This window comes from Mustela putorius, unplaced genomic scaffold (genome assembly GCF_011764305.1).
Source record: "Mustela putorius furo isolate JIRA1106 unplaced genomic scaffold, ASM1176430v1.1 tig00003896_pilon_pilon_pilon, whole genome shotgun sequence".
Lineage (NCBI taxonomy): Eukaryota > Metazoa > Chordata > Mammalia > Carnivora > Mustelidae > Mustela > Mustela putorius.
In genome coordinates this window covers 12,807,782-12,830,115 of record NW_025422045.1, presented here as the reverse complement: position 1 = coordinate 12,830,115, position 22,334 = coordinate 12,807,782, and the positions used below count along the sequence as shown (strand labels likewise).

At 42.8% G+C, this 22,334-nt stretch overlaps 1 protein-coding gene and 1 pseudogene across 1 annotated transcript; one reads left to right on the top strand and one right to left on the bottom strand.

Moving 5' to 3' along the window:
• The first annotated feature begins 2,739 nt into the window (after positions 1-2,739).
• Positions 2,740-9,636, top strand: LOC123388198 (annotated as a pseudogene).
• Positions 9,637-15,244: 5,608 nt separating this feature from the next.
• Positions 15,245-16,311, bottom strand: LOC123388228 (olfactory receptor 10G2). Its single transcript, XM_045067526.1, has one exon. It carries the CDS (start codon positions 16,309-16,311, stop codon positions 15,355-15,357), a length of 957 nt encoding a protein of 318 aa, XP_044923461.1. The 3' UTR covers positions 15,245-15,354.
• Between the last annotated feature and the right edge of the window lie 6,023 nt (positions 16,312-22,334).

Sequence of the window (22,334 nt, the reverse complement as noted above, 5' to 3'; positions counted from 1 at the left end):
AGGTGCCCCACCATTAGCTTTTGATGTAGTGTTCAACAATCCTTAGTTTCATATAACATTCAGTGCTCATAAAAAAACGAAGTAAGAAAATAAAAGACGATTTGAAGTATCCACATGGTGGCTAACTTGATATGGTTTCCAAAATTTCTTGTTTTAAATAGTATTTGGTATGGTTAAAGCCACCTTATAAGATAGTTGCAATTTTTAAAAAATTTTCAATTTATTGCATTTTTTTATCCTTATGGGTGCTCAAACTTTCCCATCTTTGTCAATGGGAACCTGTTCATATTGACTTCTGAGTTCTTTAGACACAACCCTGGTAATCATAGCATCTTCCTTGTAGTCTAAGACAAGATTTTCAAGTTTGTCTTGTGTATTCCCTTGTTCTATACCTGAAATCAGCCCTTTTCCCAAAGAGTACTTATTCTTTTCAATAAGAAATAGCATTTGGAGACCAGAGTGCTGGATTGGTTAATGCATTTAGGCCTATTCAGTGGACAGAGCAAGCTAGCTATTTTTTTTTTAAAAAAGATTTTATTTATTTATTTGACAGACAGGGATCAGAAGTAGGCAGAGAGGCAGGCAGAGAGAGGAGGAAGCAGACTCCCTGCTGAGCAGAGAGCCTGGGATCCCAGGACCCTGGGACCTGACCTGAGCCGAAGGCAGAGGCTTTAACCCACTGAGCCACCCAGATGCCCCTAGATAGCTATTTTTAATGAAATATTTTATATACACCAAAATGTATACAATACATCAACAGTTTAATCTTTGAGCGTTTCCATATGTACCAGCTGACAACCCTTCTGAATTTTGTGTTTTTCATTTGCTTGTTTATGCATCATTAAATAATGTATTTCTAATCTTTATATAAATGGAATCATACTTTTTTCCTATGCCTTTTTTCCCCATCAACATGATTTACCCACATTGAAGAAATCACTTTCATTACTCTATACTATTCTATTCCATCAGTGCAGCACAATTTATTTTCTTATTCTCCCAGGGATGCAAATTTGGGACATTTCCAGTCATTTGGCCCAGTGAACAAAGCAGTTATGACCATCTTATATAGGAGTCTCTTGGGGCAACAGTTGTAATTTAATATCAAAAATATAAAATTAAAATAAGAAGCTAGTGATATCACTGATATAATCAATATTTAAAATAGCAAATATTAGGTACAGGGGCTTTGGCCTGGAAATTCAAGGGAGAAATTTCTAGGGATGGAAGAGGGTGGCATGAAGATAGCAAAGTCAGGGAGGGTGAGATCCTCTTTACAGGGTCAGATAGAAGTCATAGGTTGCTGGGCTCCCCTTCACTAGGAAGCAAACTTACTTTAAGCACTTTGCAGGCAGTGCCTCTTTTACTTGTAAAAAAAAAAAAAGATTATTCCAGAGGTTTGGCCTCTCTGAGGCAGAGGAATGACCCAGCATTGAGTTGTTTACCCTTGTTTGCCTTTAGGACCAGACTCAGACCATGAGGCAGCCCGGGCAGAGACAGAGCATGGAGAATGAACAGAGTTTGTGTGCAGTGAGGAGACAGAACCCATATTTTATTCTAATTATCCCATCAGTGTCCATGTACTATAAATGAGGGAAAAAAAAAAAAAAGCTTGTTTAAGAAAAAGGCGCCTGGGCGGCTCAGTGGGTTGGGCCGCTGCCTTCGGCTTAGGTCATGATCTCGGGGTCCTGGGATCGAGTCCCGCATCGGGCTCTCTGCTCAGCAGGGAGCCTGTTTCCTCCTCTCTCTCTCTCTGCCTGCCTCTCTACCTACTTGTGATCTCGCTTTGTCAAATAAATGGATAGAATCTTAAAAAAAAAAGAAAAGGTATGAAATGTGGGCACCCAGGTGGCTCAGTCAGTTGATAATCAACTCTTGATTTCTGCTCAGGTCACATTCCCAGGGTCCTGGGATGGAGACCTGGGTTGGGCTTCCTGCTAAGCGGGAAGTCTGCTTCAGGATTTTCTCTCTTCCTCTGTCCTTCCCTCCTCCCCCACATGCTCTTTCTGTAGAATAAATAAATAAATCTTAAAAAGAAAAGAAAAGAAAGGAAGAGAAAGGAAAAGAAAAGGTCTGAAATGGAAGGCCTTCCAGCCTTGAAGTAAATTGACTCCTCTTACCACTGGGAAAAGAAAGGTTAAAACCTCCTGTTCCTATGTTGGCTCAGTTAACACTGAACTTGTTACAGCATTTATATTGTATTTTTAAAAACATTTTTCTTATTTATTTGACAGAGAGAGACACAGTGAGAGAGGGAACACAAGCAGGGGGAGTGGGAGAGGGAGAAGCAGGCTTCCCGCTGAGCAGGGAGCAGGATTCAGGGCTCGATCCCAGGACCCGGGGGTCATGACCTGAGCTGAAGGCAGATGCTTAAGGACTGAGCCACCCAGGAACCTAGTATTTATATTGCCTTATTATCTCCCTCAAAATACAAAACAAAAAGACAAGATAAATGATTAAAACTCTTTTTCTCAATTCAGAGAAGAAAGTTCCCAAATCTGGAGAAAGTCTGATTTAATTCATAATTCATATGCTAAATACATTAACTTTGTGAATAAGGAAGAAGGAGGGGAAAGACAGACTACATACAGTTTTTGACAAAGTTACTGAAACTTTTAATTTGTGGAAATTTGGTCTTTGCTCCTATTGTGAATTGACTCCTATTAGGACTGCTTCCCTTGCTGGACTCACGTGAACACAGCAGCCAAATGGTGGAGAAGCTGGCTTTTCTCAGGCGCGATGTCGGAGCACATGAGGAAAGTGTTCTTCAGAGCATCCCCCGGGCTTGTGGTTATAGGTAACCAGGTCTCTGCTCTGGAATGGAATTAAAATCTTCCAGGGGGAAAGAAACATTGACAGACTAATAGTCTATGAGATCCTCTGCCCTTGGAGGCTCTTTCTAGATTGATACTTCTTAAATGCTTTGAATTTTGCATCAGTTACACAATTAGCTAGATCTTCTTCGATTGAGTTTTTTAAAAAACACTATCAAGAGATTTGTAGAGAACTAGTTACCTCTTGGGAGTTCTACACTGAGTCATTTCCCCTGTGAGAACTACAGTCCCCAAGATCCTCATTATTATTATTTTTAAAGATAGGCGTTATATTTCCTTTCTTCCTTCCTTTTTTTTTTTTTTAAAGATTTTATTCATTAATTTAACAGAGAAAGATACAGCAAGAGAAGGAACACAAGCAGGGGGAGCTGGAGAAGGAGAAGCAGGCTTCCCACTGAGCAGGGAGCCAGATGTAGGGACCCTGGGATCATGACCGGAGCTGAAGGCTGATGCTTAACAACTGAGCCACCCAGGTGCCCCTTATTTTTTTGTTTTGACAGCAAGCAGGAATCACTTCTACATTTAGAAAGTGAACTGTGAAGAACAACATGATCTGATTGGGTGACCTCTAATTTCTGTGATTCTTTTCTTTGAAGTGTTAGGATCCTGGGATGCAGCCCACATTGGGTTCCCTGATCAGTGGGGAGTCTACTTCTCCCTATCCCTCTGCCTCTCTCCCCAGCTTGTATTCACTTGCTCTTTCTCTCTTTCAAATAAGTAAATAAAATCTTAAAAAAAAAAAAAAAGTCTTGTGTTCTTTAGCCACATGGTGCTGCTGGGGTGGAGAAGGATTTTTGCCATCTCTGCTCCAGTGTCATGGGGAGGTTCCCTCCACTTGGACACCACCTATTAGCAAGCAGGTGTAGAAGAAGAAGTCTTTCTCCTCTCAACTTTATGGCCGGGCACCACAGCCTGGGCTGCCATTGCCACAGCTCCCCAGTTCTTTTGGTGAACGCATGTAAGTGTAACCCTCGTCCAACACGACTGAGTTTGAAGTGTCTCCACTCTCAGTCCCACACTGTTCCTAGAAACTTCCTTTCTCCCCATTCTGAGTACAGCCCAGATGGTGGTGTTAGGACTTTGCATCTCTTTCATCCAAAGTTTATTCTCCTTTTCCATTCTGGCATGACTAGTATCTCCTTTGGGAGAACACAGCTTTACCTCATAAAACATAGAATTTTATATTATGTATAATGTATCTGACAAGTTCCTTTCAAGCCAAAATCCCTTAATGATTACCCAGCATTCATTATCTTAACTTCACTTCTTAAATTAGGTGCATTAGAATTTCTGCTCCTCTTCCTTTTCCGTAAAATCTTGGTTTTCAAGATCAGTGACAATAAATACATAGATATTTATTTGGGGCAAAAAACTGATTAGGCATACTACATCCTCAAGAAGTTTATATTATGGTGGGAAGGATATATCAACTGTAGGTTAATGTGAGACCACACAAAAGGTTGTATTTAAGTTTACTGGATGGTTCAAGTGGGGCCAGGAGAGTTTCACTGGGCAGGTAACACTTGACGCTGCTCCTTGAAAGAGGAGTACGCATTAGAGGGACGTTTCAGCCAAGGAAGAAGTTTGAGCAAAGGGTGGAGACCAGAAGCAGCCGGGCATGAGTGGGGAAAGAAAAGTGATGCACACCTGCAGCACAGGCTGTAAATAGAGTTCAAGTGAGAGATGGTTGGGATCCTACATGATGGAATTGTCTGGCCTTCCTTTGTAGGGGCTGGGAAGCCATTGATGGCTTCAAATAGGAGAACGTCATGGTCAAGTCGAAATTGTAGGATGATGACCACTCTGGCATCTGTTTAAAGAGTCCGTTGGAAGAGGGATGGACCACGGTGGACTACACTGATATTCTGCCCAGAACCCTTCTTATCTCTTGCCTCTGTTTCTGTGAGCCCCCTCCCATAGGTATGCTCAGATCTCAGTGCTCAGCAGCTGTTCACTCTTCTTGAGGTAGTGGTGGGAGGAACCTCTTTGCCTGTAGAGGCAGCAAGCCAAAAGGGCCTGAGTCTCATTGTGAGGCCCTGGTCAGTGCCAGCAGGGAGACAGATGCTTTGCATATCTGTAGGCAGAGAAAACACACAGAGATTCAAATACAAGCTCCAAATTGGGAGCCACCAAGACAGATGCTCCAAATTGCAGGGGTGTATTTGCAATAAAATGCTTCTCTTCTTGCTTTCTTCTCCTTCTGCCTCTCCTCACCACTCAATTCAGCAGAGATTTAGATGGACAGTAGCATGACTTTATTTGGTAATGGTTAATCATATTTTGATCAATGTTTGGAAAGAAACCCAATTTCTAATAGAGGGACAGAGCCTCATAAGGAATTTTGCTGCTAGCCAAGTTTTACATGATGCCAATTGTAAGAGGAGATAATTGAAAAGGATTAGATGCTTTTAAAGCCTTCTTTTAGGGGAGCCTGGGTGTCTCAGTTAGTTAACCTCCTGACTCTTGCTTTTGGTTCAGGTCAGGATCTCAGGGTCCCGGGATTGATTGGGTTTCCCATTGAGCGGGAAGTCGGCTTCCCCTCTCCCTCTTCCCCTCCACCTCCCCTGCTCATGCCTTATCTCTCTCTCTCTCTCAAATAAATAAATGAATCTTAAAAAAAAATAAAGCTTTCTTTTGATCCTAAATTTCTATGGGTTTGGTAGGGAAAAACACTATTAACTGTTTGGGGGTATATGTGAGAATAAGTATGTAAGTAAAATATCATTGTTTTATGGTGCCATAAGATGACAGTATTAGGGGCGCCTGGGTGGCTCAGTGGATTAAGCCGCTGCCTTCGGCTCAGGTCATGATCTCAGTGTCCTGGGATCGAGCCCCGCATCGGGCTCTTTGCTCAGCAGGGAGCCTGCTTCTCTCTCTCTCTCTCTCTCTCTGCCTGACTCTCCGCCTACTTGTGATCTCTCTCTCTGTCAAATAAATAAATAAAATCTTAAAAAAAAAAAAAAAAGATGACAGTATTATATCTACTAGCTAGGTGTTATATTCCACTCACATGCAGTAAGTAGAAAATAATTCTTCCAGAGTGTTGATAAGAAATACAAATTGCCTTTAACTTTTTCTTTTGCTTCCAGCTTGTTTATTTTAATCTTTATCCCAGCTGTATGAAGTTTATTTCAATTTTCTCATCACTGACACCAACAACTTGTTCCCCCTCTTCTACCAGTATTTACCAGACATGGGAAAGATGCACAAACATGCTGTTCAGATGAAGTCAAGTAAGGTGAGGAGGCAGCAGCCCCGACACTTCGGCTATCTGTCTATTGCTGCACAAAGGTCGGCTGTTGTTCAAGAGACTGAATTCAGTGCACACAAGGAATTTTAATGCGTACTTATGACATCAAGGAAAGCCTGGAGTCAACTTGGACTCAGCAGTAGCTTCAAAAGTCTTGATTCCATAGTCCATCCATGAGGGAAGATGATTCTGAATCTGCATGACAAAATGAGCAGTGAAGATTCAAAATCCTAGTCAGAGAGATTTCAAAAACAAAACTGTGTTCATGCCAGGGATCAATGTATAGCTTTATTTGTCCCCCCTAATACGTTGATCTTGAGTGTAGTGAAATTCTCTATGAACATTTATTTATTTAATTTAATTTTAATTTTAATTTTTAAAAGATTTTATTTATTTATTTGACAGAGATCACAAGTAGGCAGAGAGGCAGGCAGAGAGAGAGGAGGAAGCAGGCTCCCCGCTGAGCAGAGAGCCAGATGCGGGGCTCAATTCCAGGACCCTGGGATCATGACCTGAGCCGAAGGCAGAGGCTTTAAGCCACTAAGCCACCCAAGTGCCCTATTTATTTATTTTAAAAATTTTATTTATTTATTTGACAGAGAGATAGATCACAAGTAGGCAGAGAGGCAGGCAGAGAGAGAGTGGGAAGCCAGTTCCCTGCTGAGCAGAGAGCTTGACTCATTACCTGAGCCGAAGGCGCCCCTCAACATTGATTTAAATAAAATTTCAAAATAATAGCTTTATTGAGGTTAATTCAAACACATTTCACCCTGGGGCATCTGGCTGGCTCATTCAGTGCAGCATGCCATTCTTGATATCCGGGATGTAAATTTGAACCCCATGTTGAGTGTAGAGATTACCTAAAAATAAAATCTTTAAAAAAGGGACCCCTGGGTGGCTCAGTGGGTTAGGTCTCTGACTTTGGCTCAGGTCATGGTCTCAGGGTCCTGGGATCGAGCCCCCCCATGAGGCTCTCTGCTCGCGGGGAGCCTGCTTCCCCACCGCCCCCCTCTGCCTGCCTCTCTGCCTACTTGTGATCTCTTTCTCTGTCAAATAAGTAAATAAAATCTTGTCCAAAAAATCTTAAAAAAAATACATCCCAACCTCTGGTAACCATAATCTGCTTTCTGTCTCTATGGATTTGCCTATTATGAACACTTCATATAAATGGATCATGTAATATGTGACCTTTTGTGTCTGGCTTCTTTTAGTTAATATAATGTTTTCAAACTTCACCCATGTTGTAGTACAGATCAGAATTTCCTTCCTTGGGGCACCTGGGTGGCTCAGTGGTTTAAGCCTCTGCCTTCAGCTCGGGTCATGATCTCAGGGTCCTGGGATCGAGCCCCACGTCTGGCTCTCTGCTCAGCGGGGAGCCTGCTTCCCCCTCTCTCTGCCTGCTTCCTCCTCTCTCTGCCTGCTTCTCTGCCTACTTGTGATCTCTCTCTCTCTGTGGAATAAATAAAAATCTTAAAAAAAAAAAAAGACATGCTTTAAAAAGAGAGAAAAAAAAAGAATTTCCTTCCGTTTTGTGGCTGACTGCTATTCCATTTTTTATGGGTATACTATATTTTGTTTATCCATTTATCAGTTGGATGTTTTGGTTTTTATACTATTTGGCAGTTTAAATAATGCTGCTGTGACCAATCGTGTACACGTTTTTGTGTGCACATATGGTTTTATTATTTTTTTATTTTTGGAATGTATGTAGGAGTGAAATTCCTGGGTCATATGCTCTATGTGGAACATTTGGAGGAACTGCCAGACTTCTCAGTGGCGCTGCACCATTTCATATTCCCACTGACAATGTATGAGGGTTCCAATTTCTCCACATCTTCAGCAACACTTGTTATTGTCCATCTTTTTAAAAATTTTAAAGATTTTTCTTATTTTTTTTTAAAGATTATATTTATTTGAGATAGAGACAGGGAGAGAGACAGAGAACATGAGCTGGGATAGGGGCAGAGGGAGAAAGACTTCCTTTTGTCTGCGACATCATTCATGATGGGAGGGAAACCTAGTAAAGTCATTATCTGCATACTTAAAAAAAAAAAAGACACTGGTATAGAAAAGCTGGTTTTCTCTCTGTTTAAAAGGACCAAGTTTTCTTAAGTTAATTGATCTGTTATGGTTTTCTCTTTGCCTGCCCAGAAAATTCAGTTTCTATGTTTTGTTTTATCAGGTGCTTAACATCCCTAATTATATTTAGGCATGTGTTTTAAAACTTTCTAATTGTTGTTTTCAATTGTTGACAAGATTTAAACCAATGATAAACCTTGGGTTACATTTGGGAAAATGCTATGCATTTCCTAAAGTTTTAATATGTTGTTAGATCATCACTTGATATTGTGATTATGGAAATGTTACGTGTCACAGAAGTAACCTGATTTTCTTGCCAGTTCCATTGTAAATTCTCATCTCACCAGCTCTTTACCATATCTATTTTGAGTTTTTGTCATTTGTAATTGTTTTAATTCTCTTGTAAGATAAATTCCGACTCAAAGAAAATTCATATGGGAGACTTTCAGGACAAATACAGGTCTTTGATATGTTAAAATACTGGAACTGAAATGGGTAAGAATTTACAGAAGTAAAAGCTGCATTTGGAATAAACCAGAATTATTAACATGGGACTAGGTGAACTGAAAGATTGTAATGTTGTATCTCTTGATGTTTTGTCTTATTTTAAACATTAATGTTTCTTTAATGTTTACTCTTCCAAACTAGGAAAATTTTTTCTTAAGTTATCTGTAATTTACAGAGATAAAAATGTAGTCATTTGTAAACAAATCAAGGTATTCAACTCTTTCTCTCTATCTGAACCCTCTGAAACCAAAAGGTCTCAGCAAGTATTCTTTCTTCCATGGCAATAAGTCATTTGCATAAGTTCAATAAGAATCTGTTCTCCTTGTAACAGGACACCATTGGAAACACTGGTTATTTTATCATGGCTTTGACTGGAATGTCATATTAGAAAAGACTCAGATATGACTATACAGCTTAAAGGAACTAAGGTTGACTTTATAAAACCTGGAACCATAAAGCCCTTTGGAACTGTTGGCCTGATACCTTGCTTAGAGTTCCCAGCATCCCAACATCCTTTACTCACCTGCCCCTCCCAAAGCTGAAGCCAGAGCAAAGGCTTTGAAAGCCAAGAAAGCGGTGCTGAAAGGCGTCCACAGTCACAAAAAAAAGAAGATCCGCACATCACCTACGTTCCGACATCCCAAGACTCTGCGTCTCCAAAGGCAACCCAAATACCCTCGAAAGAGCGCCCCCAGGAGAAACAAGCTTGACCACTATGCCATCATCAGGTTCCCCCTGACTACTGAGTAAGCCATGAAGAAAATAGAAGACAACAACACACTTGTGTTCATTGTGGATGTCAAGGCCAACAAGCACCAGATCAAACAGGCTGTGAAGAAGCTCTATGACATTGATGTAGCCAAGGTCAACACCTTAATCAGGCCTGATGGAGAGAAGAAGGCATACATTCGGCTGGCCCCTGACTATGATGCTTTGGATGTTGCCAACAAAATTGGGATCATCTAAACTGAGTCCAGCTGGCTAAATCTAAATACAGTTTTTTCATGATTAAAAAAAAAATGATGTTACTCACCAGGTGAGTAAAGGATGTTACTTCCTGGCAGGTGCAGGAACCTCAGGATTCTTTGGGGGCCTCAGGAAGAGGAATTTGCCCAAATCGACAGGTATTGCAGGCATGTCTGATGGCAAGTATATAGCTTGGCTTCTGGCCTGGAGAGGCTATCATAAGTTCAACCTAGAGATTCCTTATGAGAAGATCCAGCAGAGCAGATTCTAAAAGATTTATATGATCCCTCACTGTTCTTGCTGAGCTTATGTAAATAATTAGGCCAAGCTTGTTAAAACTGGACTTGTTTTTCAAATAAATTAGTCCTGATTTGGCTATCTCTGAAAATGAGAGTTATTTTAGAGAGAAAAATTATGTTTTAATAACATACCTTTATGGATGTTAAATTCTAGATTTGATTGTCTTTAAATGTTTGTTTACTTAGGCTAGACAACTTGAGGTAAACTTCAGAGAAGTTGCATGATAGCTCATTTAGACGATCTTGCTTTGCCAGTCAGTCAGCCCCAGATATAGGAAACTTCAGAAAATCAAAGGATTTGAAGGGAAGAATCTAACTGAGTTAGTGGGAATAGCAGAAAAGGTGTTTAACAACAGGGATGCACAAGAGGATGAAAAACAGACCAAAAAACTGGTTAATATTTTGGCATTGCATGATGTGGGGAGGAGATAGGTAGGGGATAATAAATGGAAGGAAAAGCCTAAGCACAGAGAAGGCAGGCAGGAAGACTTAGATTCAGTCAGTGCACTTACTGTAAGGAAAAAGGACATTGGGCCAGGGAGTGCCCTAAAAGGAAGACAGCAATGCTCACCACCAGAGACTGAAGGGACCATGGTTCAGAGCCCCTCCCCGAACCTTGGGTAAAATTTGAAGAGGAGGGGAAATCAGTTGATTTTTTGGTGGACACAGGAGCCCAAATTTCATCATTACTTAAACCTATGGGAAAACTATCTGGAGAGGAATTCTGGGTACAAGGAGCAAATGGCACAGAGAGACATAAATGGACAACATAAAGGACTTTAAATTTGGCCTTGGGAGTAGTTAAACATCGATTTTTGGTCCTCCCTAATGCCCCATATAACTTGATGGGAAGAGATCTCCTCTACAAGTTAAGAGCTGACATTTAGTTCTCAGAAGGAGACATGACTGTAACCTTGAGACAACCCACTGTACAAGTGCTTATGGCAGCAGTAGATGAATACCTCCTTTATGAGCCAGTCTCGAAACCAGAGGAGACAAATGGGGGGAGCCTTCTCCAAATCCTACAGGACGAATTTCCCCAGGACTGGCAGAAGGGAAGCCCCCTGGCTTGGCCAGGGAACAACCTCCAGTGGTGGTACAATTAAAGGAGATGGCTACAGCTGTTCACATTCGGTAGTACCCCCTTCCCCAGGAAGCAAAGGAAGGGGTCAGAAAACACATTAACTGCCTCCGAGGAGATGGGATCCTAGTTCCTTGCAAATCTCCATGGAACACACCTTTGCTGCCTGTCAAAAAGGCCGAGACTGGGGAGTACCGACCTGTTCAGGACTTGCAGGAAGTTAATAAACTGGTTGAAGATATCCACCTGACGGTGACTATGATGGACAGCTTGGACAGATTAGTGGACAGCTGAGGCAGAAGGAGCATTTTGGGAATTACAAACAGCCTTACTGAGTGCCCCAGCACTGGCCATCCAGGATGTTGACAAGCCCATCTTCCAGGATGTTGCCAAGGGATGTGGATGTGGATGTGGATGAAAAAGCAGGGGTGGCCAAAAGAGTTTTAACTCAGATTCTGGGGCCTTGGTAAAGGCCAGTAGCCTATCTTAGCAAGAAACTAGATCCAGTAGCAGCTGGATTCCTCCTTGCCTCCCTGTGGCCCCTGCCATGGCCCTCCTGGTCAAGGATGCAGGTAAATTGACTTTAGGTCAAAATCTCATCATAACCACCACACACGCTATCGAGGGCCTTCTCCAGACTCCACCAGACCGATGGATGACGAACGCCCGAGTGATGGGGTATCAGGATCTCCTCCTCAATGAACCAAGAGTGATCTTCCAGCCCCCAGTGGTGCTAAAGCCAGCCACACTGCTGCCAGAGGAGCTGGCTGACCACCCACATGACTGTGGGGAGGTCTTAACCCAAGTCGCAGGAATAAGGCCAGATCTCAGAGACATTCCACTCTTGGATGCAGAGATGACTCTGTTCACAGATGGGAGTAGCTACATGATAATGGAAAGAGATATGTGGGGCTGCAGTGGTTTCTCCTGAGCAGGAACTCTGGACAGCAGCTCTGCCACATGGAACTTCAGCACAAAAAGCGGAACTGATTGCATTCACTAAGGCACTGCAGATGGCCAAAGGTAAAACCGCCAACATCTATACGGACAGCAGTTATGCCTTTGCTACTCTCCATATACATGGGGTTATTTATAAAGAAAGAGGCCTATTAACAGCAGAAGGAAAAGGAATTAAAAACAGAGAAGAAATATTGTCTCTCCTCCAGGCTATTTGGGACCCAAAAAAGTGGCCGTTGTGCATTGCCCAGGACACCAAAAGGGGACTGATCTGATTTCAAAAGGAAACCAATTATCAGATCAAGCCACAGAGCAAGCAGCCCGAGAAACAGTGCAAGAACTAGTTACACTCCTGGCTCCAGCCTTACCAGAAAAACCAAACTATTCAGAAGAAGATTTAAAATATTTAAAGAAATGGGTTAAATTGGACTATGAAGGTGACTGGGCTAAGACTAAAGCAGGAAAAATAATTTCTTCCTCGAAGACTAGGTAAAAAGTTAGTAGACTAGATACATCAAGGTACTCATTTGGGGACACGCAAACTCAAGGAGCTTATAGGCAAGCAGTTCCAGGTTTCTAAATGAGGGCGTATGGTTCAGGATGTAGTTAATAGATGTGCTCAATGCCAGGCAGTTAATGTGGGAAGAGCTAAAATGGGAAGAGGGAAAAGAGAAAAAGGTAAGGAACCAGGAATTTATTGGGAAATAGATTTTACAGAAATGAAACCCGGAAAATATGGGCACAACTATATGTTAGTTTGTGTAGATACCTTTCCAGGCTGGGTAGAGGCTTTTTCTGCCAAACATGAGATGGCAGGAGTGGTAGCCAAAAAGCTACTAGAAGAAATAATTCCTAGGTTTTGACTGCCTCTCGCGATCGGGTCAGACAATGGCCCTGCATTTATGAGTTCAGTCTCACAGGCATTGGCCAAGTCTGTGGGCACTAATTGGAAATTACATTGTGCCTACCGGCCCCAGAGTTCCGGGCAAGTAGAGAGAGTGAACCGGACTTTTTTTTTTTAAGATTTTATTTATTTATTTGACAGAGAGAGATCACAAGTAGGTAGAGAGGCAGGCAGAGAGCGAGAGGGAAGCAGGCTCCCCACTGAGCAGAGAGCCCGATGTGGGACTCGATCCCAGGACCCTGAGATCATGACCCGAGCCGAAGGCAGCGGCCCAACCCACTGAGCCACCCAGGCGCCCCGTGAACCGGACTCTTAAGGAGACCTTGACAAAGTTAATTCTGGAGACTGGCGGTGGATGGGTGGATCTCCTTCCTTTCACCCTCCTCAGGGCATGATTTAAACAAAGTGACCCCGTTTGAAATAATGTTTGGGAGACACACCCCCCTCTGTCCTCGGCTATAAGAGGTTGCCCTAGCAGAAATGACTGATCAGTCTGTACTCCAGTCACTGCAGGCATTACAGTCTGTCTTAAAAAAAGCCCACGCAGGAATCTGGACTGCCCACACTGGGACAAAGAAGGAGGTGGAACCACATCCTTACCAACCCTGGGACTTTGTTTGGATACATCACTAACAAATGGGAAACTTGGAGCCTCGCTGAAGGGACCATTTACTGTTATCTTGACCACCCCCACGGCAGTAAAAGTAGAAGGCATTAGGGCCTAGATTCATGTGGGTCATGTCAAATGAACCTAGGACGAGGATGTCCCCCAGAGATGGAAGATGAAGCTGACGGACCGTGCTGACTGTGGACTAAAGCTAAGACTAAAAAAAACTGTGAGTTTATTGTTGCTCCTATTGTTACCTGTTTATGTAAAGTATAGGTGGGAAATTAGATGAACGGAATTAGGAAAAATGGAAAAGGTTATACAAAGTGTTGAATGGCGAACTCACAGCTGACTGTGTACTGCTGCTACTTTTTGGCCCCTGTATTATAAACGCCTTAATATCATTTGTACCAAAGAAAATTAGAGTGATAAAAATGTTAGTCTTACATGCTCAATATAACCCCTTACAACAGGAGAACATAGAAATGGCTGAAAAGTCAAGGATTTGACTAATTTCCAAGGAAAAGGGGGGAATGTGAGGGCATGTATGAGAGCCTGGTTAGCCAGAGGAATATACTTGCAAACCCCAGATATAGGGGCAGGCCAGGCCGGATAGAGACATCCAATCAGTGGGGTGCGTATATATTTACTGTGGTGTGTTGAAATCTCATTGGCCACCTGTGTGTGGGCCGGGCTCAACCACCTCTATAAAGGTTAGTCTGTGAGTCTGGGGAAGGGGGAGTAGTAGGAGGAGTTATAGTAGCTGTTGGGATAGGTGTTAGAGTAGCCGTTGGGATAGCCATTGGGGTAGTCAGAGTAATAGTCTTTAGGAGCAGCGCCGACGCAGCAGCCTTGCTGCCCAGAGCCGGGCACCACCACAAGTGGCCTCGTGGGCAAGTGGCCTTGTCCCGCCTTGTTGGCAGTGGCCTTGTCGGGGTCGCCGTTGTCACCTCTTAGTAAGAGAGGGCCCCTGCCAGTCGGTTTGGTTGGTTTCTGATGCTTGGTGCAAAATAAAGCTTTGCTTGACTTTGGCTTTGCATCAGTCTCGTTCCTTTGATCACGGACCCTAACATTTTATACACTCGTTTCTTTCTTTCTTTTTTTAAAAAATACTTTATTTATTTATTTGACAGAAAGAGAGAGTGAGATCACAAGTACGCAGAGAGTCAGGCAGAGAGAGAGGGGGAAGCAGGCTCCCAGCTGAGCAGAGAGCCTGATGCGGGGCTCGATCCCAGGACCCTGAGATCATGACCTGAGTCGAAGGCAGAGGTTTTAACCCACCGAGCCACCCAGGTGCCCCCTCTCCTCCCCCCAACATTTATTTATTTGAGAGAGAGAGAATGAGCAGGGGAGGGGCAGGGGCTGCGGGAGAGGGAGAGGCAGGTTCCACTGAGCAGGGAACCTATACGGTCTTGGGTTCCATCCCAGGACCCTGGGATCTTGACCTGAGACTAAGGCAGATGCTTAACTGACTGAGCCAGCTAGACATCCTATACATTTCTTTCTTTTTTTTTTTTTAAAGATTTTACTTATTTATTTGACAGACAGAGATCACAAGTAGGCAGAGAGGAAGGCAGAGAGAGAGAGAAGGAAGCAGGCTCCCTGCTGAGCAGAGAGCCAGATGCGGGACTCGATCCCAGGACCCCGAGATCATGACCTGAGCCGAAGGCAGCGGCTTAACCCACTGAGCCACCCAGGTGCCCATATTTCTAAACAAATAATATGAGGGGCACCTGGTAGGCTCTGTCACTGGAGCATGTGACTCTTGATCTCTGTGAGTTCACGTGTCAGTTCAAGCCCCATGTTGTAGAGTACTTAAAAATGAGACGTATGTTAGAAACCATGAAGCAGCTAGTCCCTGAGCCTGTAGTTACTTATTTTCACTGGTGACCCCTCGACCTGCTGTTATTCTCTTCAGAGCAGACTTCACTTCCTGGTTCCTCAGGGTATAGATGAGGGGGTTCAGAAACGGAGTGACAACAGTGTAAAACACGGCCACTGCTCCATCCAGGGGACTCTTGGAGCCAGCCCTGAGATAGATGAAGATACAGGGCACATAGTAGACAGTGACCACGGTTAGGTGGGAGCCACAGGTGGAGAAGGCTCGGTGCCGCCCATCGGCAGTGCGAATCTTCAGGATGGCATGGACTATGTTGGCATAGGAGAGAAGAATTAACATGAAGCAACTGGCTGCCACCACTCCAATGTCCACAAAGGTCACGAGCTCATTGATGGTTGTGTCAGCACAGGCCAGTCTCAAAACCGCAGGGATGTCACAGATAAAGTAATCCACCTGGTTGGGCCCACAGTAGGGCAGGCGGAAGGTCAACGTAGCCTGGATAGACCCATGGATGGAGCCAGCCACCCAAGCTCCAGCCACGAGGATGGTGCATAACCTCCCATTCATGAACACGGGGTAGTGCAGGGGCTGGCATATTGCCAGGTACCTATCGTAGGCCATCAAGGTGTAGAGGAAGCACTGGGTGCTGCCCAGGAAGTGAAAGAAATACAGTTGAGCCACACAGCCCCCAAAGGGGATTGCCTTGCTGGCGGGAGTAAAATCCAATATTAGCCGAGGGACGATGACTGAGGAGAGCCACATGTCCAGAAATGAGAGCACGGCTAGAAGAATGTACATGGGACGAGCATGGAGCTTTGGGTCAGCCCACACGGTGAGCAGAATGAGCAGGTTCCCCAGCTGAGTCAGGACGTAAATGATGATGAAGACCAGGAAGAGGAGGGTCCTCAGACTCGGGGGATGAGGTAAGCCCAGGAGAATGAAGTCTGTCACCACTGTGCCCAGGGATGTATTTTTGGTCTCTCCCATGTCTTTCTGTAGTCTGCTAAGATGAATGGTGAAGTCAGACAAGGGTAATACACACAAGGAAGAGGCAAGAGAATGCTTTTGTCTGATGGTGATGTGATAACAGAATACTGTTGAGATAAACAGTGATGAGATAAACAGAATACTGTTTCTCAGAAATACTGTTGAGATAAACAGTGATGAGATAAACAGAATACTGTCACAACTTAATTTTTTAAAATTTCTTTCTTTCTTTCTTTTTTTTTTAAGAACAGGCAGTGTTGTTAAAAACTATCTTGGTTTACTTGGTAAGAGGAACTGTCTAGAGGCTGATTATTTTCCTAGATGGATGGAAACTCTTATCTATTAGGAGATACCAAGAAGCAGAATTTGGCAGATCAAGGCACAAGGATACACATGGATAGTAGAGAAGAACCAATAATTCCAACCAAAAAAGGAGTTCACTAAAGAGGGCCAAGGTCGAGGAAGAACAGTATGGAATCTATACCCTACAACTACCACATTGACTTTTCCCTCCACTTACCAACATTGCAATGTCTCAGCTAAGGTCCCATCTCCTTACCACAGCCTGTAAAAATATTCATTATATGGCCTTGTCACTCTGTCAATCCCCTTTCAGTTCCTTCTTAGTGTTCAGTTCACGGGACTCCTCAGGGCTCTCACAGTGGCCTACTCCAGCTTGAGCCTATGCGTGCACAGCACCTTCTCTGCTCACTTCACCTGGGTAATGTGCACTTTCCCTTCAGGACTGAGTTTGGAGGTCCTCTTTTTCAAGAAGACTTTCCTGATTCCTGAAGACCATGCTTACACTTTTCAGAGCACGTGTCACATTCCATTACTATTGTCTAATTTCTTATTTGTCTCCCCATCAGTCCTCCCATTTAACACAGCAAATGTAGTCATTATTTTCTGAATGGCCAATAGAATGGCTGTTGCCAAAACCCACTGACCGGACACTCTTTCGCTGCGGCTTCATCTTGTTTGACCCTTGGGCCCTCCTGACTGGCAAGCAACCATCTCATTCTCGTGCAGTATGGGTTGAGCTTTATTATAACAAACTTGTAGGGCCACTCATGTTTTTTATTGCTCCAGGATATTATTCAGGTTTTTTTGGTTGATTTATGTGGTCTATTGGTTTGGGATTGGATTTTTTGGTATGAGAGTATAGAGTAACTTTTATTGTTTATTTTTAATGGCATTGATTAATTCAGGACTTGATATCTATCTATATATTTATCTCTCTATATCTAGCAGTTGACCATAACATAACAGTTGACCGTAACACCTTGAGAGAATTGAGAGAATTTGAAGTTTCTTGTCCAGATGAAAAGATAGAGAGATAACATGTATTTGTTGAATAGAGTATTTGATATTTTTCTCCCCACACTCAGGTTTGAGATGGAGTCATCTGCCATTTAACCATAGTATCTTTGTAATTTAAGTGACTATTTTCAGAAAGCAATTAAAATAGTAACAGATTAATTATAAATGATATGTAAATATTAATAGGTTTAACACTTTAACCTCCATCAGAAAATTTTTCTGAGACATTTTTTTTAATTAAAGATTTTATTTATTTGACAGAGATAGAGTAGGCAGAGAGGCCGGCAAAGAGAGAGGAGGAAGCAGGCTCCCCACTGAGCAGAGAGCCTGATGTAGGGCTTGATCCCAGGACCCTGGGATCATGACCTGAGCTGAAAGCAGAGGTTAAAGCCTCTGAGCCACCCAGGCGCCCCAAGAGATTTTTATCTGTTATTTTTTATTTTTATTTTAAATATTTATCTATCTATCTATCTATTTATTTATTTATTATTAACATATAATGTATTATTTACTTTAGGGGTAGAGGTCTGTGATTCATCAGTCTTACTTTTTTATTTTTTTTAAAGATTTAATTTATCCATCAGAGAGAGAGAGCATAAGCAGGGGAAGCAGCAGGCAGAGGGAGAAGCAGACTCCCCACTGAGCAGGGAGCCCCATGCAGGACTCGATCCAGATCCTAGGATCATGAACAGCTGAAGACAAAGGCTTAACCGACTTAACTATCCAGGCATCCCTCAGTTATTTTTTAAAGTAACTTATATTCAGGGGCGCCTGGGTGGCTCAGTTAAGCCGTTAACGTTCTGACTCTTTTTTTTTTTTTTTAAAGATTTTATTTATTTATTTGACAGAGATCACAAGTAGGCAGAGAGGCAGGCAGAGCGTGGGGGCAGGGGAAGCAGGCTCCCTGCTGAGCAGAGAGCCCAACGGGGCTCAATCCCAGGACCCTGGGATCATGACTGGAGCAAAAGGCAGAGGCTTTAACCCACTGAGCCACCCAGGCTCCCCAAGGGTCTGACTCTTGATTTTAGCTCAAGTCATGACCTCAGGGTCCTGAGATTGAGCCCTGTTTTGGACTGTACACTCAGTGGGGAGTCTGTTTGAGATTCTCTCCTTCCCTTTCCTTCTGTGCCTCCCCCCATTCACATAAAGTAATTTGACAGTACTAAAGTAGTGATGTATTAGGATCATCAGCCGTTAGGATCAAAGAACCTCTCTTTACCCTTGGGACAAGACCCAACCCAAATCTGTTTCTGGAAAGAAGATATTTCTTCCTTTATATTCATTCACAGTTAGACATTCTGGGAGAGCTCGAGCAGAGTAGGGAAAATGCAGAGAGTCTGGGTGGTCTTATCTACTCTCACAGGAGTACACAGATTCTGCCAAAGTTTTTTTCCCCCCAAAGATTTTTAAAAGACAAGCTCGCTTTTAAAGAAAGTCACTTAGCATCTTCTGCACTGAAGAAAAGAAAGGACATGAATCGGGCTATGTTTGCACAACTACGGAAGAATCTTCTACATGACCTCTGTGACTTTAGCAGTTCCCAACTGTGCCCTATATCACTACCCTAAAAAAGAGAAAATGGAAGGAAAATTGTGTGAAAATTCTTTCGAGTCTTATTTTCAGGCAAATAAACTCCTTAACTTTGGAAGAAAGGAACTTAATTCCAGCAGTTTGGGAAAGAGTTAAGGAAGATGAAGAAAGAGACTAATGAAATTAACAGTTAGATGAAATGACAGAAAACCTTTAAGTTCAAAAGTTAGTTGTTGGCCTTATTTTCATTGGAGCTAGTTTTTGGACTGTTTTCCCATCTGCTTGGACTCACATGGGCAGAGCTGCAAAGTCGTGGAGGAAGATGGCTGCTGTTCTTGAGCTTCTGGAATACTCCAGCAGACAGACAGATGTCCTTCAGAGAGTCAGTCTAGCTTATGATAAAGGGATCCTCATCTGTTCTGGAAAGGCTTTAGAACTCTTCCAGGAGTTTCGCCCATCAAGGAAGTATTCAGAATCCGAGAGCATCTGCCTTTCAGGGCTCTTTGATTGGTGTGAATTCTGTATCTCTTGAGCCATCTTTTACATTGGTTTTCATTAGCTGTTGCCTCTGGAGTTTTGATTAAAAGGAAAAACAAAACAAAACAAAACAACCCATGCTGTTAAGAGATACAAAGAAACATTCTAACCTCAGGGGAATTCCTGCTCTAAGGTATTTTCCCTGTTGACATCTTTCCTCCCTAAATCCTCATTAAGTTATTTTGAGAGAGAGCAGGAAATGTTTCTAATAGATCCCTAGAAAGGGAGCTGTGGGGAGTAACCTTGTCAGTATAGTTTTGGATGACCTCCAATTTCTTAGTGGTGTTATGAAGTCTCAGTTGATCACCTCTTTCCCAAATATTCCCAAATATTCATCAGGGAACTCATGTTATCCCCTTTTGGTTTCTGTCCAGATATCATCTAATCAGTGAAGTCTCTCTTGATCCCCTCACCCTGTTCCTATTGTATTTTTGCTTACTTGTTTACCATTTGTCTTCATTCACTAGAATGTAGGCTCCATGACAAGAGAGAGTTTTGCTCGCTGTACAATCCTCAACACTAGCACAGTGCCTGGTATGTTGTAAGTTCTCAGTAAATGCTTTTATTTTTATTTTTTATTTTATTTTTAAAAAATATTTTATTTCTTTATTTGACAGACAGAGATCATAAATAGGCAGAGAAGCAGGCAGAGAGAGAGAGGAAGAGAAGCAGGCTTCATGCTGAGCAGAGAGCCCAAAGTGGGGCTCCATCACAGGACCCTGGGATCATGACCTGAGCCCAAGGCAGACCCTTTAACCCACTGAGCCACCCAGGCACCCCTTCTCAGTAAACACTTTTAAATTAATGAATAAGAGAAACAGCCACACATATTAAATACTGTGGACAAAGAAAAAAAAGCCATGCTTTCCATTATTAACCTCAGATTTAAAGCTACCAGGAGTTGATTTTTTAAAAAAAGATTTTATTTATTTATTTGACCGAGATCACAAGTAGGCAGAGAGGCAGGCAGAGAGAGAGGAGGAAGAAGGCTCCCTGCTGAGCAGAGAGCATCACGACCTGAGCCGAAGGCAGAAGCCTTAACCCACTGAGCCACCCAGGCACCCCCAGGAGTTGATTTTTTAAAGGAGATTGTATTTATTATTTATTTATTGTATTTATTTATTTATTTATTTATTTGAAAGAGAGAGAGACAAAGAGAACAAGTGGTGGCGGGGACAGAAGGAGAGGGGTAAGCAGACTCCCCACTGAGCAGGGAGCCAGATGCTGGGCTGGATCCCAGGATTCTGGGATCATGAACTGAGCTGAAGTCGATGCTTAACAAACTGAGCCACCCGGGCGCCCCACCAGGAGCTGATTTGATACCAAATTGATTCTCACACACATGTGCAGGTATAGGCAGCATATGTCAGTGCAAATAACTTTGAGTGCTTATGTATTTATTTACAAAAGTTAATGTTAATCTGAGTAATACTGGGGAACTGGCTAAATGTGAAAAAATGAAGCCTGGAGTGGGATATAAGCTTCAGGAGCCTCCACTGTAAAATGATGGGTCTGAACAGAAACAGAAAAGATTCTTTTTCATCCTAAATTAATAAGCAAGAAAATGTTTAGTGCAGGTGTGTGAAGTTGCAATGCTACAATCTGGCCACAAAATGATGGTACGATCTCTATTAAAACCAAGTATTGGGGCGCCTGGGTGGCTCAGTGGGTTAAAGCCTCTGCCTTTAGCTGAGGTCATGATCCCAGAACCCTGGAATTAAGCCCCACATTGAACTCTCTGCTCCGCGGGAGCCTGCTCCCCGCCCCCCCTCCGCCTGCCTCTCTGCCTCCTTGTGACCTCTGTCTGTCAAATAAATAAAATCATTGAACAAAAAAACCCCAAAACACCAAGTTTTGTGTCAGCTACTTAAATAGAATAAAAAATAGAAGGTTCATGAGGCAATTTCTTTAGTAAATATATTGTATGGGGGGCATCCCCCCCATGGCTTGGGAAAACCATGTGCCAAAAGAGATAATTTTCTTTTGTGACAACTGAGAAATAGTTTGAAATAGAATTTCCTCCCTCCATCTCTCTTTTCCTTCCTTCTCTCCTTCCTTTTGTCCTAGTTTTCTCTTCTTTCTTTTCCTTTCCTGTCTTTCAAGTTCCCACTTGATTACATAAAAAATTACAAGTCAAACAATATAGGGATGCATAAGAAAAGGTTAATATTCTCACCCCTTGCTTTTATTTTTTATTTTTATTTTTCCCACAAACCATAATTCACATCCTTTTGAAAGTCTAGAATTTGGTGGGCTTTCTTTTAGTGTAATCACAAAGCTGTGCAACTGTCACTGCTATTTTCAGAACATTTCCATCACCTCAAAATGAAGCACCCCTCCCCTTCTCCCCTTCTCCCAATCTATCCAGCTCCTCCTCCCCCTGTAGCTGTCCCCATAGCTGTCCCCCAGCCACCCAATCACTTGGTCCCTCTAGATTGGGCTATTCTATCTGGCCTTTTCCTTTCCACGGAATCACAAGGTATTAGGTCAACCCTGGACGTTTGGCTCCTTTCACTTGGCATCCTATTTTCAGGGCTCATCCAAGTGTTTGCCTGGAGCAGGGCTCTGCTCCTTTGTATGGCACCATCATTTCCCACAATGAGCCATTGAGATGAATGGAACCACTGAATGATTTT